This window comes from Apodemus sylvaticus, chromosome 17, assembly GCF_947179515.1.
Source record: "Apodemus sylvaticus chromosome 17, mApoSyl1.1, whole genome shotgun sequence".
Taxonomy (NCBI): Eukaryota; Metazoa; Chordata; class Mammalia; order Rodentia; family Muridae; genus Apodemus; species Apodemus sylvaticus.
In genome coordinates, this window is record NC_067488.1 from 22,846,902 (window position 1) to 22,865,886 (window position 18,985).

The 18,985-nt window shown below is 39.1% G+C and overlaps 1 protein-coding gene across 1 annotated transcript in view; it reads left to right on the top strand.

Moving 5' to 3' along the window:
* Positions 1-18,985, top strand: part of Colec10 (collectin subfamily member 10) — a 45,425-nt gene that overhangs the window by 15,830 nt on the left and 10,610 nt on the right. The window contains exons 2-3 of the mRNA XM_052161138.1: positions 6,609-6,680; positions 12,076-12,147. Of these exons, the coding sequence (XP_052017098.1) occupies positions 6,609-6,680; positions 12,076-12,147 (144 nt within the window). The remainder of the gene's footprint in view (positions 1-6,608; positions 6,681-12,075; positions 12,148-18,985) is intronic.

Genomic DNA, 18,985 nt, shown 5'->3' on the forward strand with positions numbered 1-18,985 from the left:
GATGTTAATTGTTTAGTGTAAAATTTAATTTAAATTTAAATTTAAATTATTGATAAAATAATTTAACAAGTTATGTATTAAAATTATTATAATTCAATTATTTATTAAATGTAATGATTTGATGAAATAGAACTATACATTATTTAACATGTTATTAAAGAGCTTTTATTTGGAAAATTTAAAGTTTGAGCCTATCTCATATAGGTGCATCCAAAGAATACATAAATGTATATTTATATATACAGATTTGAATGAGTATCCCAGCACTTATTCTCAAAGCCAGAGCCCTTAACAAACTATATCATTTTTTTAGATTAATGTGGATGTTTATTTTTACATAGGAAATTAAAATTGGTTAAATATTCACTTCTGCAAAACACCAGGCATCTTTAATGGATCTTTAATCCAACTATAGAAGAGAACAAAGCCATGAGGAGACCAAACTGCTAAAGAATGTGAATCTAGCATGGCTCCATTCTTTACTGATACCTAAGGCTGCAAATTGACATTTCAGAGCTCATCAATATTTTGAATTTATCACTGTCTGTGCTTAAACTTTTCATGAATTGATAGTATAAAGTCACATCTTCTTCTTCTTCTTCTTTTTTTTTTTTTTTTTTGTTTTTTGGTTTTTTTGGATTTGGTTTCTTTCGAGGCAGGGTTTTCTCTGAATAGTTCTGGCTGTCCTGGAACTCACTCTGTACACCAGGCTGGCCTCGAACTCAGAAATCCACCTGCCTCTGCCTCCCAGAGTGCTGGGATTACAGGCATGCGCCACCACTGCCCAGCAAGATTTTTTATGTAAGTACACTGTAGCTGTACTTCAGACACTCCAGAAGAGGCCGTCTGATCTCATTATGGATGGTTGTGAGCCACCATGTGGTTGCTGGGATTTGAACTCAGGACCTTTGGAAGAGCAGTCGGTGCTCTTAACCACTAAGCCATCTCTCCAGTCCCAAGTCACATCTTCTTATAGCATTGCTATATGTCTTGTAAGATCGATAACTTAAGGACAAGAGTCCCAGTTAATTAAGATGCAACTGGTTCTTTTGTGCTGTAAGCCTGGAAGAATCAACTTTCCCTAACTGTAACAGAATGCATGATATAACTGACATGTAAAGAAGTTAACTTTAATGCTTGCTGTTAGAGCAAACCCATTACTTTTTGGCAAACATGTGGCAAACATGACAATGGTGTAGGTCTTAGAAAAGCTAACTGCTTAGTTTATGGATAAGAAACAAAAGAAAATGAAGAGACTAGGTTTCTAAATCTCATGCTAGGGCATGTCTCCAATGACCAAGGAACTTCATACTATGCCCCAACTGCTAAGTCTTTAAGACATGAACTGCAGGAGACCCCTCTCCATCCAAACTCTAGCAGAAGGTAGAAAGTGATCTGATGGAAACTGGAACTCTTGATGTGTAAGGTTCGATCCTATGGATATAATCAGTTTATACCCAACCTTCTCAGGATAGTTGCTTTCTATAAATGACCATCAGGAATTTGTCTTCCCCAGCTCCTTTCAGTCTATTATAGTTCTCTCAGCAGAAGAGAAAAGTGACATAATTGTTCGTGATTTGTTTTCAAAGAACTCAGGTCCATTGCTATAAATGTTGGCTTCTCTTTCTAACTGTTCATTTTTCCTTCTTACTAGATTAGACTGGAAAAGCATACTGCTATAGGCAGATGACAAGAGGAACCACAAGAATTCTATGAAGCAGATCTTATCAAGTACTTGAATAAAACTCAATATTGTTGCAATAGTAATGTGCTTACATAGCATGTTGTTCCTAACCCTTAGACATTTGTCGACATGTTTAAGGATGATATGTTGTCATGTCTGTAATTGGATTTTTTTTTTAAATCAGCAAAACATAGTTAAGGTAGTGACACCAAGCTAGTAGCTATATCTTTGTACTGGTATATCTGTCCTTCTTTCAAAGTGTGAAAATTTTTGTGGTGTGAAGTAAAAACCATGCAGTCAAGCAAAAATGTAATAAAGTTACAGGGTAGGGGTTGAAGTAGTGAATACACAGGGATAATCACTTTTTAACTCCCTATTAAAACACAAACAGTAGAGCATACCAAACAAGTAGCTGGAGATTTTTCACCCATTGCATGAGATAACTTTCATTTGAGACTGTCCTATGCAATAGGTGAGTTTTTCCCCTTTTAAAGATAAAAAAATTAAGACTCAAAAAGGTGAAATGGGAATTTTCAACAATTTAACCCGTTCCCTGTGCCTCAGGGAGAGGTGTGTAGAGAGGACTGAGCAGAAAGAAATTGGAGTAGACAAGAAGGCAAATGAAGGCACTGAGGAAGTGATAAATAGAAAAACAAGGGTAAGGCAAACAATTGCCGATCCCAAGAAGGACCACGTATTTCAGCAAAGTAACTCAAAGTAACTGGAGAAGAGTAACTGGAGAGGATGAGAAGAAAACATATATATCCAGTATAATAACTTTATCCCTTGAGGCTCATGAGCCCTCTCGGTCCTTCTACTGAAAACTTCAAAACAAGAGATGAAACTGGCAAATTTGGAAACAAAATTTAAGAAGGGCTGAGGAGTTTGCTGTGGGGCAGAGCCTTGCTGGGGCTCTCATACCACATGCCCCACCCACTTCTAAGGGCGATCAGAGGAAAGATTGCTAACAACTTCTCTCCTGTCTCTAAGGTTACTTTAACATTAGAAAATACACACTTTCCAGTGATTTTATTTAGCATTTCCAAAATGATTATAATAATCCCTTTACATAGTTACTCCATTTAAATTCATGCTACAGACTTGAGTTCAGCTATTTAGTTTCAAATAAATCCTACCTAAAAAAGGCGGTCAACTGTATGTGTGCTGGAATTCTGCTGGGGAGATTATTACAGCATGCTGATGGCCTGGAGGGGCTCAAGCAAATAATTTTTAGAAACTTAAAATTAGTCTTTTATAGCTTAGCTTAGCTTGTTTTGAAAAATGTAAGTAGTTATTTTTTTAATGAAGGAATCTCATAAAATATTTCCAAGACAGTAAAAGACAACATTGAAATGTGGGGCCTCTGTTTTCACTAAAGTAACTCTCAAAGATTAAATTACCGGGACCCAAGCAGAAGATGAAGACACAAGTTGCTTCCTTCAGCTCTAGCCGGCAGGCTGGTGTAGTCATATAGGTCACAAGAACCATAATCTCATTTCTGTCCTCCAGGATTTTTCTTCAGAAGCCACCAGGGAGCAGCAAATGACTAAATCACTCACCTTGCCTCCTCCAGTGAGAGGCTTGCTTGGAAATTAATGGGAAAGATCCCAGGGAGTGGAGGACGGAAGGAAAAAATAATGGAACCAATATTCACACCCATGTGGCTTTATGATCTTGCCCTTTACTGACCAGGAATTGTCTCTTTAGTCCCATTGGGTGGATCCACAATCCAGGTCCCAAGATTATGAGAATAAAAATCCACTTAAAATCACTCCACTTGTGCAGGACACAGGTTTCTGAGGAAAGATACGCAAAATAAGAATCCCAACATTACCATTACTCATGCTGTAACCAGAGCGATGTTGCCTTACCTCTGCTTGACCTCATTCCCTCATCTGTAAAATGGAGCTGAGGATAGCATCCTTCTGAAAGGTTGTCATGGGGATCAAATGATAGAGTACATGTCAGGTAGAATGGACACTTTGGCTCATAATATTCAATAACACTATCATAACATTTGTAAAGTGTCATATGGTTCATACAAAGTACAGAACGTCCATCACATTTCAAGATTAGGCTGTGCTAAATTCTCTGTGTGCAAACAAAAAAATTGTTTAGGATTGAAGCCTATCCCTCAGGTCTTAGGGGACTGAATGTGAGCTTTAAGCAGAGATGAGCTGACACATTAAATATAAAAAGGTAACCAGAAGAATTTAGCTCAGTCTTCTAATGGTAGCGAAGATATAGATTTCTGTATAATGTCAGCTTGGGTGAAAAATGAGAAAATAAAGAAAAGAACAAATAAAAAGATGGGGGCAGGGGAGGAAATATTCTGGAAGACATGCACACACACACACACACACACACACACACACACACACACAAATAAAAATATATTTTGTCCATTCTACCACTGAGTAAAACAATACTCAAAAAGATAAAAAAGACTCCTAGAATGAAGAATTGCTCTGCTAGTGAGCCTCAAAGCCAGGTCTCACAAATTCTACCCCTGGGATACATTCTGCATGAATTAAGTCATTGGAATAGTAACAAGATTCCAACTATCTTTCTCGTTTAGAAGTTAATACAAATTGTCAATTTTTTTTTTTTTTTTTGGCCTGGTAACTTTTCCCAGTCTCTCTGAAAACGCTGACAAATGTCAAGTTTCCTAAAATCTACCATCTGCTAGGAGCCCCTGAAGCCTACAGAGAATGTCTTAAATTTACATGGGGAGGGCAGATACAGACATGGGAAAATTCTCACTGGGATACCCAGAAATTCTGCGATAATTCACAAGTATCTTAACCACACAGCATCTTGTTAGATGTTTTGTTGTTGTTGGGTATTTTCTTTGCTTTTGTTTTAATTTATGAACTAGAGTGAGAATAGTTTCTACCTCCTGGAATTGCCACAATTCCATGTCAAAATCTTTAGCTCAAGTGCACACCACATATTAACCTTGCTAAATAAACATCACCCACCTACCCAACCCTCCGGCACTGTAAAATGCCATCCAGTCCAAACACAACTCCTCTAGTCTGACCACAGAAGTCATCTAAGCATCTTTGTAAAAAAAACGACTCCAGAAGGATCCTGTTGTCAGCCTTGTAAAACAGCCAGACACTTGGATAATCTCACAGCCTGGAATCTCATTTTCAATCATTCTTCATGTTTTCACTGTCCTGAGCCTGAGGTGACGATGTGAGTATATACTCACAACATGGTATGTGTTATGCTCTTTGTTTCCAAAGCAAATTCACATTCTTGCATTATTGATTCTAAAACAACTAGACAAGTCAGGGAGGGCAGGTAATATCCCATACTAATGATAAGGAAACACAGAATACAGGAGAGAGTAACAGTAGCCACCATAACACACCAGTTGTGCTCCTATCTTCTGTGTATATTGGTCCATGGAAACTTTTTAGTAGCCCACACATTATTATTTTAATTTTCATTAAAGAAAAATGAGGCTCAGAAAAGATGGTCATTTGTTTATATTTCTCCATCTAGGTCACAGAGGAGCGGGGTCCTTCTTCCACCAAAAGCAATAAGCTGTATCACAACATATCAAAGAACCACTCAAATTATTAGCAACTGGCATGATATTATTATCTGTGCCTTCCAACTCATACTCCATTTCAGTAAATGTTTCGGCAGAACATCTGTTCAGTCAATTTGAATTGTTGAAGTTCCACTCATCTGTGGCTGTGGCCGTCACTGTCACATACAGCTGCTTGTCAGCTCTTTGCTATTCCTAGTCTCCTTGTCTTAGCTTCCCACTCCAGACCTCAAATTGGGGTCCCTCTAATGAGAGAAGAAGATATACTGCAACTTCCCTTTTATTACTTTATTAATTAGCTATTTGACAATTTCAAAGCCAGAGTGTACCTGATCTACAATGAAACAATGACCTAACATCTCCCTCCATCCCAACCCTATCTAATCTCTCCTTTTCCTTACAAATCTTTTTCCCACGTTCATTTTTATTTCCTGCATTCTGACCCATTTAACCAATGCCATCTGAATGACCATGAGTTTGGAGCTATCTGTTAGAGTCTTGTGGGCTCAGCAGCAGGTCCAAAGGTAAAGAAAGACATTGACCCTCTTCCAAGTTCCTAGCATCTACAAATAGCCATGAATTCAGCAATAAGGATCAAGAATCAACAGGAGCTTGTTATAATTGTCTCCAGAGGGGCCCTGTCAGAGCCTTACACATACAGAGGCAGATGCTAACAGCCACCCATTCATAGGACTGAGTGCAGGGTCCCCAGTGGAGGAGTTGGAGGGAGGACTGGAAGAGCTAAAGAGGTTTACATTGCCATGGGAATAATGACAATGTCGGTCAAACAGATGCCCCAGGGCTCCCAGGGACTAAGCCATCAACCAAGGGGTACACATGGTTCCAGTCAAAAAGATTGTCAGAGGAATGCCTTGTAGGGCATCAGTGGGAGGAGAGGTCCTTAGTCCTGTGAAGACTCAATAGATATCCCAGCATGGGGAAATCGGGGTGGGGGGTAGATGAGAGTGGGTTGGGTGGAGGGGCATATTCTTGGAGGCAAGGGGTGGGAGGATGGGTTGGGGGTTTTCTAGGAGGGGAAAACTGGGAAAGGGTATAACATTTAAAATGTAAATGAAGAATATAGTCAATAAAAATATGTGAGAAAAAAAGAATCAATGAGTCCCTCTCCCATCCATGACAGACTGTTGATTGTCACTCTTATGTAGGACCCGTGCAGATAACTACAGCTGCTGTGATGACTACTATGGACATCCTTTCTTTTCAGCCGACCGATCCTTGTATCCTAGGGACATTCTCCCATCCACGTTGCAATGGCATTTTGAGTATGGCCTTGTTTCCCTGGGAAGATTGAGCTTAGCCGTTAGTTGAGATGACCTACTCTCTCTTACTTTGTTTTAAAAGGAGATGATGGTGAAAGAGGAGACACGGGAGAAGAAGGCAAGGATGGCAAAGTGGGACGCCAGGGACCAAAAGGTAGGGTAGCCCGTCTGAAATGGCCAGTCTAATGTGCAATGCTCCCCACCTCCCTCCCCTCTTCCCCTCCTCCCCTCCCTTCTCCCCCCTCTTTCTCACCCCTGGCCCTTGTCTTAGAAATTAGCAGTTTCACAAGCTCTCTGCCCCAGAATTAGATATAATGTGTTTGAGGTCTGAGGGACCAGCGAAGGGCCCCTATGGACTTGCCTGAAGGCTAGACTCTGTTGGCTTTCTCAGGCCGTATCATAAGGCTGTTCACACTCTGTGGCTCAGGGAGGAGCAATCTCTGAAAAAAAAATAAAAGATGATGAGTTTTAAGAAACATGGGCACCAAAGCTTTGAGGGCAAGGTTACAGGAGGAGGACTCAGTTTCCTTTAAGAGGCTGGAGTTGGTTTATATTCCAGTTAGTAGATGAACAACACAAATTGGACTTAGATTCCCCACCCCCCTTTTTGTTACTTTTCTTTTTGGGACGTTGTTGAAGATGTGGACAGTAGACATGGGAGGAATGGACATTGAGTGCAATAGGGTGCATGATGTGAAATTCCCAAGTAATGAATGAAAATATGTTCAGGGAAAGAAAGAAATAGTCATGTTCATAGAAAGGGCTGCCTGCACAAGAAAGAAACTCTTGCCTGTGCCCAAGCTCTCTATTTCTTTCTTTCTTTTTTTTTTCATAATTTTTTTTTATTATTCGATATAATTTATTTACATTTCAAATGATTTCCCCTCTTCTAGCCCCCCCACTCCCCGAAAGTCCCGCAAGCCCCCTTCTCTTCCCTTGTCCTCCCACCCACCCCTTCCCACTTCCCCGTTCTGGTTTTGCTGAATACTGTTTCACTGAGTCTTTCCAGAACCAGGGGCCACTCCTCCTTTCTTCTTGTACCTCATTTGATGTGTGGATTATGTTTTGGGTATTCCAGTTTTCCAGGCTAATATCCACTTATTAGTGAGTGCATACCATGATTGATCTTTTGAGACTGGGTTACCTCACTTAGTATGATGTTCTCCAGCTCCATCCATTTGCCTAAGAATTTCATGAATTCATTGTTTCTAATGGCTGAATAGTACTCCATTGTGTGTGTGTGTGTGTGTGTGTGTGTGTGTGTGTGTGTGTATACATATATATATATATATATATATATATATATATATATATATATATATATATATATATATATGTATATATATATATATATCACATTTTTTGCATCCATTCTTCTGTTGAGAGATACCTGGGTTCTTTCCAGCTTCTGGCTATTATAAATAGGGCTGCTATGAACATAGTGGAGCACTTATCCTTATTACATACTGGGTGATCCTCTAGGTATATGCCCAGGAGTAGTATAGCAGGATCTTTCGGAAGTGACATGCCCAGTTTTCTGAGCATGTCACTTCCGAAAGAAGTGATTCCAGACTGATTTCCAGAGTGGTTGTACCATCTTATAGCCCCACCAGCAGTGGAGGAGTGTTCCTCTTTCTCTACATCCTCGTCAACACCTGCTGTCTCCTGAGTTTTTAATCTTAGCCATTCTGACTGGTGTAAGGTGAAATCTCAGGGTTGTTTTGATTTGCATTTCCCTGATGACTAATGAAGTTGAGCATTTTTAAGATGTTTCTCCGCCATCCAAAGTTCTTCAGGTGAGAAATCTTTGAAGTTTTAGTTAATTTAAAGTGAAGGGGAAACTCCCAAACCCTTAGAACCTCAATCTGAGAAACACTGTACCAGTCTAAAAGTTCTTATGCTAATTGCTAAGTCTCACAAAGCAAAGATTTGTATCTAGTGAATGTTTTTATAGTATCACCTATTTGTTACTTAGGCTTGGCTTTGATCTTTAATTTGGTTTGGCTTTATTTTTCTTTATGCCTTTTGAGGGAATTTTGTTTGTATTTGTTTGGTTGATTGGCTGGATTTCACTTGTATTTTATGAAAGGTCTCATAATACAGTCTTGGAAAATTCTAAATTTGCTATGTTTACCAGGCTAGCCTTTTAGTCTTAGAAATTTACCTGCATCTGCCTCCTGAGTAATTAGTATTATAGGTGTGCACAACAATACCCATCCCTTATTATTATTTTTTTAAACAAAGACTTTAAAATAATGTAGCGGGTTCCTGATGATTACAAGCTCAGCAGCACAGTGAGCTGTGGTGGACAGTATCTGCAATCCCAGCATCCAGACACGAGGCAGAACTGCATTTGAGGTCAGCCTGGAGTGAACACCAGGCCAGTCTGCGTTACAGTGTGAGATGCTGTCTCCAAAGACAAAAATAAGCAACAGAACTTCAGCAAGACAGTTTCTAATGTCTCTTTCACCACCAGGTTTTATGGTTACACATTCTCCTCCCTGTTCCAAAGTAGCAAAAAACTGTCAAATCTTGTTTGAAAGCAGAGAGAGAGAGAGAGAGAGAGAGAGAGAGAGAGAGAGAGAGAAATCAATCCGAAGGCAAAAACCAGAACTTTATCTAGAGGTGAACCTATTTAAAACAAAATAGAAGAAGCTTACTCTGCCACTTATCTACCTTTTATTTTACAGACACTCTGCTGTGGGCATTAGTTAATATTGGGCAGTAAATATTTTAACACTAACATGCCCAGAATTGTTAAAATCATAACATTTCAATTAATAGATTCCTTCTAACTCTATTTAAACATAGTATATACATATTAGTGTCGGGTTCATTTCCTTTTTTTTCTAGAAAAATACCATTGAGTTTATTTTGTGTTGGCTATTTTTGAGCTGCCTATTAAGTGTGGTTTTTGCACCCAGTGAAATGTTCACTGTCAAACCCTTTTTCCCTTAACAAACATCTACCAATGTGAGAGAGTTTCTGGGTTGGGGATGCAGGTGTGTGTCCACTTCCCCTCTCAGCACTGGGACCACATTGGGCTTTGTCCCATGCAGGGCCTGTGCGTTCGTGACAGTCTCGGTTTCATGCTTATAAGCTCTGCTCTGCTTAGAATGCCTTGTTTCCTAGATGTCCTCCATGCCCGTGGCTGTTAGAATCTTTCTGCATTCTCTTCTGCAGAGTTCCCTGTCCCCCGAGATGAGGGATTTGATGGAGACATCACCGAAGGTCTCCTCTCTCTCTCTCTCTCTCTCTCTCTCTCTCTCTCTCTCTCTCTCTCTGCACATTGTTCAGTTTCAGGTCTCTGTTTCCATCTACTGCAGGAGGAAGATTCTCTGATGATGACTGGGGAAGTCCCTGAATTTGAACACAGCAGAATGCCACGAAGAGTCGCTTTATCACTCTGTTCCTTTAGCAGAACACTAGTATATGTTTTTGCCCCAGGTCCATGGCCTATGTAGTCCCAGGGCATTGTCCACCCAAACAGGAGCGAGCATGGATTCCATCTTATATAGAGGGCATTAAACCCAATCCCATACTGGTTGATTACCCACACAGCTTTTGTGCCTCTGTAGTACTAGTATATCTTGCAGTCAGGACATGACTGCAGATCAAAGAGATTGTAGCTGAGTTGGTGTTTTCTTTTTTCTTCTGTTATCATCCAAAATATGTTCCAGTATCACGGACACTAGGCAGTAGTGAATACAGTGTAGCTGTGTGTAATTGCTCACAATTGTTATCTAGGTGCTTGGAAGAAGTTAAAATCAAAACTAGCTTAGAAAAAAAAGTGTAATCTATTTAATCCCTGTCACAACCTCTTTTGTCTTTTCCTAAGATTTATTCTTTAAAATATTCCAAAATGTTCTTTCATTATGTAGACTATCTTTCAAAGCTTTTGATAGTTTACTTTGCTGTGCAGGAACTTCAATTTAATTTAGTTCATTTGTTATTTTTTGAAGAAATCCCTATGCTGTTAGAATATGGTTCAGAATGATTTTGCATATAAATATCTTGATATTTGTTTTGATGCTTTTAAATTAAATTCTTTGATTCACTTTGAATTGATTGTTAAGAAGCACGAGAGAGAAAAATCTAGTTTTGTCAGCACTCTTTGTTTAAAAGGCTGGTTTTTATTCCCAGTATAGTTCTTGACACATACTGACAAAAATTCAGATGGTCTTAGCTGTGCTATTTCTTCATATTCTGTTTATTGGTTAACATTAATGGTTTTATACCGATATGTAGACTTTGTCACTATGGCTCTATAGCATAACTTGAGGTCAGGTATTATGATATCTCCTGTAATATCTTTTTTCTTTTATTTTATTGGATATTTTCTTCATTCACATTTCAAGTGCTGTCCCCTTTCCTGGTTTCCCTTCCAGAAACCCCCATACTACCCCACCCTGCTTCTATGAGGGTGTTCATCCAACCACCTGCCCACTCCCACTTTCGTGCCCTAAAGAGGTGAGAGAGAATCTAGCTTTCACAGGACAAAGGGCCTCTCCTCCCACTGATGCCTGACAAGTTCATCCTCTGCTACATATACAGCTAGAGCCATGGGTCCCTCCATGTGTACTCTTTGGTTGGTGGTTTAGTTCTTGGGATCTCTGGGGGTTCTGGTTGGTTGATATTGTTGTTCTTTATTGGGTTCCAAACCCCTTCAGCTCCTTCAGTCCTTTTTACAATTCCTCCATTGGGGACCTCGTACTCAGTCCAATGGCTGACTGTGAGCATCCTCCTCTGTATTTGTCAGGCTCTGGCAGAGCTTCTAAGAATACAACTATATCAGGCTCCTGTCAGCAAGTGCTTCTTGACATCCACAATAGTGTCTGGGTTTGGTGACTGTATATGGGATGGATCCCCAGGTGGGGCAGTCTCTGGATTGCCTTTCCTTCAGTCTGTGCTCCACAATTTGTCTCCATATTTGTTCCTGTTAATATTTTGTCCCCCCTTCTAAGAAGGACTTGAGCATCCACAGCAGCTGAAGCTTGGGGGATCTTAGCACATTGCATCCATAATCAGTAACAGAGAGCAAAGAATGCAAGTGTGTGTGTATATGCCAAACTCACTTTTTTCTTTTCTGTTTGTGCATACTCCAAGACTAAGCCCAAAGAATGGTGCAATCCACAATGAACGAATCTTCATCTATCAATGAACATAATCAAGATAAACCCTACAGATATACCAGCAGGTCATCCTAATTATTGAGCAAACTAACCATCACAATTAGACATCTTAGGTAGAAGATAGATAGATAGGTAGATAGATAGATAGATAGATAGATAGATAGATAGATAGACAGATACATACATACATACATAGAATAATATATATTATATATTTTATAAAATATATAGTTTTTCTTATAGAATTCTATATAATATATTCAACCTCAGTAACCTAATATATAACTAAATGTAGATAATAACTATATAAATAAGTATATGTATATTGGTATCTATTTTAATTGAAGATCATGTTAGTCACATCCTTAAAGGAAAGAAAAAGCCCCATGTTATACAAAGGCATGCTTTGTTTTTCAGGAGTCAAAGGAGAGCTGGGTGATATGGGAGCCCAGGGCAATATTGGCAAGTCTGGGCCTATTGGCAAGAAGGGTAAGTTGGCCATGTTATTTGGCAGTACAAACTAAAGCAAGGGAGAACGTGGTGAATGCATTCTTTTAATGTTTTATGTCATGAAAATGATCACTTTTCTTTCTCTTAAATAGTGTTCATTCTATCTCCTGAACTTGAGTCTTACACAAATAATATATCTCATAGTTGTGAATTAAAATAAACCATGGGGTAAAAGTAAGCAAGATTTCAGATTTTAGAACAGAAGCAAACATAAAATTCTGGTAGGTTCTATGTTGAACTCCCTCCCTGGATCTTTGAACAACTACTAACCTTTGCTATGACCTAATGATATTATGATTAAAATGCTGTCATGATTACTTATAAAACACAATGTAGAGATGTATAAAGTAGAGAAATTAATAATAATAATGTCTCCAAAATCTATTATCAAGATAGGAAATTGAAGTATATCCAAAAATACCCACCCATTTGGACAGATTCTTCTATAACTGCAGCCTAAATAAGTTGCTTTTTATTACCCAATTTCCCCTTTCCTGCCCTCTTCTCATAAAATTTCCCAATGGTATCAATTTCAATTGTTCTCAAGTTCATTAATACATTTATATATACAGGCATTGTTCCACTTGGTTGGAAACATGAAGCTGAAGGAAAAGTCAAAATGCTTTGCCAGCAGCTCAGAGATGATTCAGAAAGATAAGATTTTTCTCAAGAAGAATTATAATCCTGAACATGAGTACTAGAGGCACAAATGGGAAAGGCAGGCAGGACCGACATGAGGAGAAACTGAAATAGGTCTCAAGGAATGGCAACAAGTCTTTGTGGACCTGGGAAAGACATTTGAGGGAAATGCATGAAATAGTTTCTACAAAGGTTCAGATTAGAAGCTCAGTGCCAGCCGGGCAGTGGTGGTGCACACCTTTAATCCCAGCACTTGGGAGGCAGAGGCAGGTGGACTTCTGAGTTCGAGGCCAGCCTGGTCTACAGAGTGAGTTCCAGGACAGCCAGGGTTACACAGAGAAACCCTGTCTCGAAAATAACAACAACAAAAATAAAAAACCAAAGAAGAAGAAGAAGAAGAAGAAGAAGAAGAAGAAGAAGAAGAAGAAGAAGAAGAAGAAGAAGAAGAAGAAGAAGAAGAAGAAGAAGAAGAAGAAGAAGAAGCTACTCAGTGCCATGAGTATGGTAATAATGCATCTTTTACGTTATGACAAATGCATAATTCATAAACATTTGGCCCTTTTCAAAACTGATCAAGTGTCTAGTGGTGCTCAACCGTGCATTCTTATGCACCTTGCCAGAATGTAGTCTGTGCTAAAGCTTGTGGCTTCTTGTCTCATCTGGAGGCTCTGCTTCCTCCTGTCTGTCTCAGCCCACTCTTCTCCACATTGATCCTTAAGGAGTTTCCTCCAGTAGGACTGAGAGACATAGATGGATGTCTCTCTTGGTTGTTCATCACTGCTTAAAATCTTTCCAACTGAGGAATGCTACAAAAGCGCTTCATAGTCTGGGGCAGCTGTTGTTGCTTGAGTCCGTGGTGTTTTCAAAAAATCTGAGACGAGCTAGCTTCAGAACTCTTCATTTGCACAGGTCTTACCCAAAATCCTCAGAGGAGGCTTCTCCCGGCTCTATACAGATATATAACTTGGTAAGCACTTTATATCCATCAGTTGAAACTGTGATTCTCTACATTTTTAAAATGATTGTCCCTCCAACCACACACATATGTAATATATTAGCATATAATGGTATGTATTATATATTAAAGTGTGTTTCTTTTTCAACCCTTAACCCATTTTTTGATATTGCTACCAACAAAACATGAGTTAAGACCACTGTCTCCAGCTCTAAATTCTCACTATCATCCTTCTTGTATTAAATGATTTGGGAGTGGACACAAGTATTCATGAAGTGAACTGAGACAGGCTTAAGTGAAGAAAAACATTTAGCTTGGAATTAAGCTGAAATGTTTATGCAGTTTGAAGTTACTTTCATAAACAGTTAAGTTATTAACAACAAGTGAAATGTAGGGATAGCTTCCAAGAATAGTCCTACCACCTACTGTGTGGGCCAGTACACATCATGAAACAAAAGTGCTGACTGTGCCCAGGCACATGCAACACAAGAAATGTAGAGAAATAAGCAAGGGAAAAATGCTTGACAAATCTAGGGCTGGAGATAATTTGGAGTTTTGCAAATCAGACACCTCGGGTATACATGACGAGGGTTTTACCAGAATGTGTCCTCATGATGATAGTCTGAACATACATATCCTATCAAGAATAAGTTGCTATGGTAGAAGAACAATAGCATAGTTAATAATCAAACAATACACTGACTTTAGGGCAAGAGGCTGCTACCTACATCAAGTTAATCCTTCTGAAAATTATGAGTGGCCAAGTTTTTAAAACAAAACAAAAAATGTGCTTACACGTGAAGGCGTAAGAGAGCAGCAGCCATGCTCTGGAGCATGAGGAGTCAAAGTGGAATTACGTTGTGGATTCTACGTAGGACATTCATCAGTTCATATGCAATGCCCAGGGTACAGGGGAGGCAACACTGTGAGATGCGGGTGTGACGAGAAACTTGCTCAGACTTAATTGATTCCCAAGGATTTCCAAAGAACAGAGAAGCCCAAGTCTGAAAAGACAAGGCAAAACATGGTAGAACAGGACACTCAATGTCCTTCTCTGGCTTCTATACGGTGTTCAAGTCCATATGTACAGGTGTACATGTATCATACTCACATACATAAATACACATACACCCACAAAATATGTGTGTGTATGAGTGTGTATGTGTGTGTATGTGTGTGTGTGTATGTGTGTACATGTATGTGTTCACATATAAACTACCTGAGGACTATAATTTAACCTTTATGCCTATAACTAAGTAAAAATATTCTAATAATTTGTTGTACTAAGAATGCCAAAAAAAAAAAAAGGACTGGAGAGATGGCTCAGCAGGTAAGAGCACTGACTGCTCTTCCTAAGGTCATGAATTCGAATCTCAGCACCCACATGGTGGCTCACAACCCTCTGCAAAGAGATCTGATTCCCTCTTCTGGTGTCTGAAGACAGCTACAGTATACTTAATAAATAAATAAATAAATCTTAAAAAAAAAGAATGCCAACAATTTGACTGCAGATATAGCTGAATGTCAGCAAGGTTGCCTAGGACAAGCTCTGTGCTTCATACACAAAAACACACATGTTTACCCATGTATAGGTGTTCATGGGTGTACTTAAAAACTGAATGATAAAACATACTATTTCCTACAAGGTAGCCTAAATTTTCACTCTTTTCTTTTAAGAACCACTTTTCTACACTACCAGTTTCACTACTGGCTGCTGAGATTTCCTTCCCCTCTAGAGATGTGTCATAAAAATTTATGAACCTATCTTAAGAAAAACGAAGATGAAGTATTTTGGCTTACCTGGATTAATTTCATTTTTGATCAGTACTTTGAAATGTATTGTCCTCATTTGGCTGTTCCCCTCCTAGTTTTTCATTGGCTTGGATTAATCTCGACTTTCTCTCTAGGCTGACCTTAATGCTGTCACCTGTATGGTTAAGGTAGCTTTCCAGATGTCAATATTCCATTTTAAGAATAAGGAATAAGAATGATTTAGTATAGGTAAATTCAATCTCCGTAGCAAAGTAAGGCCAATAATCTTTTTCACACTGAAAGCATTCTGATTTCTTTTTATTTCTCTGAATGTGACCTCTAATTCTTTACTTAAGAGACTTGTTATAGGCATATTCCCACTCAGAGGTCCAAAGAAGGTCTTGGGGGAGACTTGAACTCATTATTAGCAAAGATAGATATACTAAGCCTAAATATTCGGTAAGCAAGCAAAGGATGCAGTTTGAGTGCTTTACTCTGAGCTCAGGTTGGTTCAGCCTCCTCTGAGTAGAGGCCAGTGAGAATTCCATTAAGAGATGGGATTGCTTTGTTTACTCCCCGAATGACTTATCATTTTAGGTACCATTATTCCCATTTAAGATGGAAAAATACAGACTTAAGAAAATTCAGCAGCCTGTCCACAAACCAGCAAACACACAGTTCAAACACCTGGACATTCACTTTCACGGCTGTGTCTTCCAATTTGTCACAAAGGGAAAGGACTTCGGCTTTGTGTCAAAACGTTAAAAAATGGCCACAGTGATCACAGCTTCTCAGAACAGAAGAGGCCACATATCAATTCAAGAAACCATGTCCCACAAAAATCAGACCAGGATGGTGCCGCCTTGTAGCCGTTGCTGCGGTGATTCACAAGGGTCTTTTCCTGTTCCGACTACCTACCAGGCTTTTGGTTTATTTTGAAATGTTAGTATATCCTGATGTCAATATTCTTGTTCTCTTGTGTGTTTTTATTTCCTTAACAGCCATTCCTTCTTTCTTCCAAAGCAAATAGGGACCTTTATAATTCCTGGCAGAAACGTCCAAGATTTGCAATGGATACCAAAGCTGCAGATAATAATCCACTGTCTTTATTCAGCAAGAATTTGTTCCCAATTCATACATTCTTTGTAATTTTTTTTTTTTTTTACAATCCAGCTATTGCCCGCTCCCAAGTCCCATTCATCCTTCCCTCTGTATTCCAGAAGATGTTCCCCAGGCATCTCCCTCTCCATGGGGCCTCAAGTCTCTCCAGAATTAGGCATGTCTTCTCCCAGTGAGGCCAGATGACACAGTCCTCTGTTGTATATATGTCTGGAGACTCTGACAAGTTCCCATATGCTGCTTGGTTGGTGGCTCAGTGTCTGGAGGCTCCTAGATGTCTGGATTCGTTGAAACTGCTGGTATCCTATGGGGTCACCTTTCCCTTCAGCGCCTCCATCCTTCCCCTGATTCAACCATGACGTCAGTCCAACTGTTGGGTGCAAGTGTCTGTGTCTGTCTCAGTCAGCCACTGGTTGGACCTCTCAGAGGATAGCCATTCTAGGTTCCTGTATATAAGTATACAATAGCATTAAGTCTTTGTGTACCCACATGAGATGGATCCCCAGTTGGGTCAGTCACAGAACAGCCTTTCCCTCAGTCTCTTCTCCACTTTGGTTACTGTAGTTCTTTTAGACAAGAATAATTCTGGGTCAGAAAATTTGACTGTGCATTAGTAACCCTATCTATCCACTTGAGGTCTTATCTATCTACTGGAGGTGGACTCTTTTGAGTTTTCTCTCTACACTGTTGGGCATTTCATCTAAGGTCACTCCTACTGAGACCTGAGAGTCTTTTACCTCCCAGGTCTCTGGTACATTCGACCCAGTCCCCCTACCTCCCACCTCCCACCTCCCACCTCCCACCCTCTGAAGCCATATATTGCCATTCATTTTGTTGGCCCTCTGGGTTTCTATCCTGCCCTCCCTCCATGCCTTAGCCCCTTTCCCCTCCCCATCCTCTCTTCCACATAGGTCCCTCTCTTTCTCTGTTTCCCCTGATTATTTTCTTCCCCCTTTTAAGTGGAACTGAAGCATCCTCACTTGGGCTTTTTTGCTTGTTAAACTCTTTAAGGTCTGAGGGTTGTATCCTGGGTATTGTGTACTTTTTGACTGATATCCACTTATTAGTGAATACATACTATACAAGTCCTTTTGGGTCATATATGCCATAGGTCATTTTATGTTGAGATCCTTGAACCACTTGGACTTGAGCTTTGTGCAAGGTGATAAATATGGATCAATTATCATTTTTCTATGTACAGACTGTCTGTTAGACCAGCACCATTTATTGAAGATGCCTTTATTTTACCATTATATTTTTTGGCTTCATTGTCAGAGATCAAGTGTCCATAAGTGTGTGTCTGTTTCTGAGTCTTCAGTTCTATTCCATTGATCAACCTGTTTCTGTACCAATATCATGAAGTTTTTATCATTACTGCTCTGTAGTACAACTTGAGGTTAGGGATGGTGATTCCCCCAGAAGTTCTTTTATTGTTAAGAATTGATTTCACTATCTCGGGTTTTTGGTATTCCATATAAAATTGAAAATTGCTCTTTCCATGTCTGTGAAGAATTGTGTTGGAACTTTTGGGGGGATTGCGTTGAATCTGTAGAATCCTTTTGGTAGAATGGCCATTTTTATTACGTTAATCCGACCAATCCATGAGCATGGGAGATCTCTCCATTTTCTGAGGTCTTCTTCTATTTCTTTCTTGAAAAACTGAAGCTCTTGTCATACAGATAATTGACTTATTTGGTTAGAGTTACATCAACATATTTTATATTGTTTGTGACTATTGTGAAAGGTGTGGTTTCCTTATTTTTTTCTCAGCACATTTATCATTTGTATAAAGGAAGGATACTAATTTGTTTGAGTTAATTTTATATCTAGCCACTTTGCTGAAGTTGTTTATTAGCTGTAGAAGTTCTCTGGTAGAATTTTTGAGGTTGCTTATTTATATTATAGTGATACCTTGACTTCTTTTCCAATATCACCTTGATTGCCTTTTGTTGCCTTATTGCTCTAGTTAGAAGTTAAAGTACTATATTAAATAGATATGGAGAGTGTGGGCAGCCTTGTCGTGTCCCTGATTTTAGTGGGATTGCTTCAAGTATCTCTCCATTTAGTTAGATATTGTCTGCTGGTTTGCTGTATATTGCTTTCATTATGTTTAGGTATGGACCTTGAATTCCTGCTCTCTCCAATGATTATGATTCTTTGTAAGTGTTATTGTAGAATATATTAATGTTACAATCCATATGATAACTGAGATAACATTTAACTAATTGCTAGATGGGTAACATACACAGAATGGACATCATGCAAATGGAAGATTAATTTTCCAGGAAGCTAAAATGAGATATTTTTGTACTACTCAGTACATGTCATTTATACTCATCAATTGTTGACTTC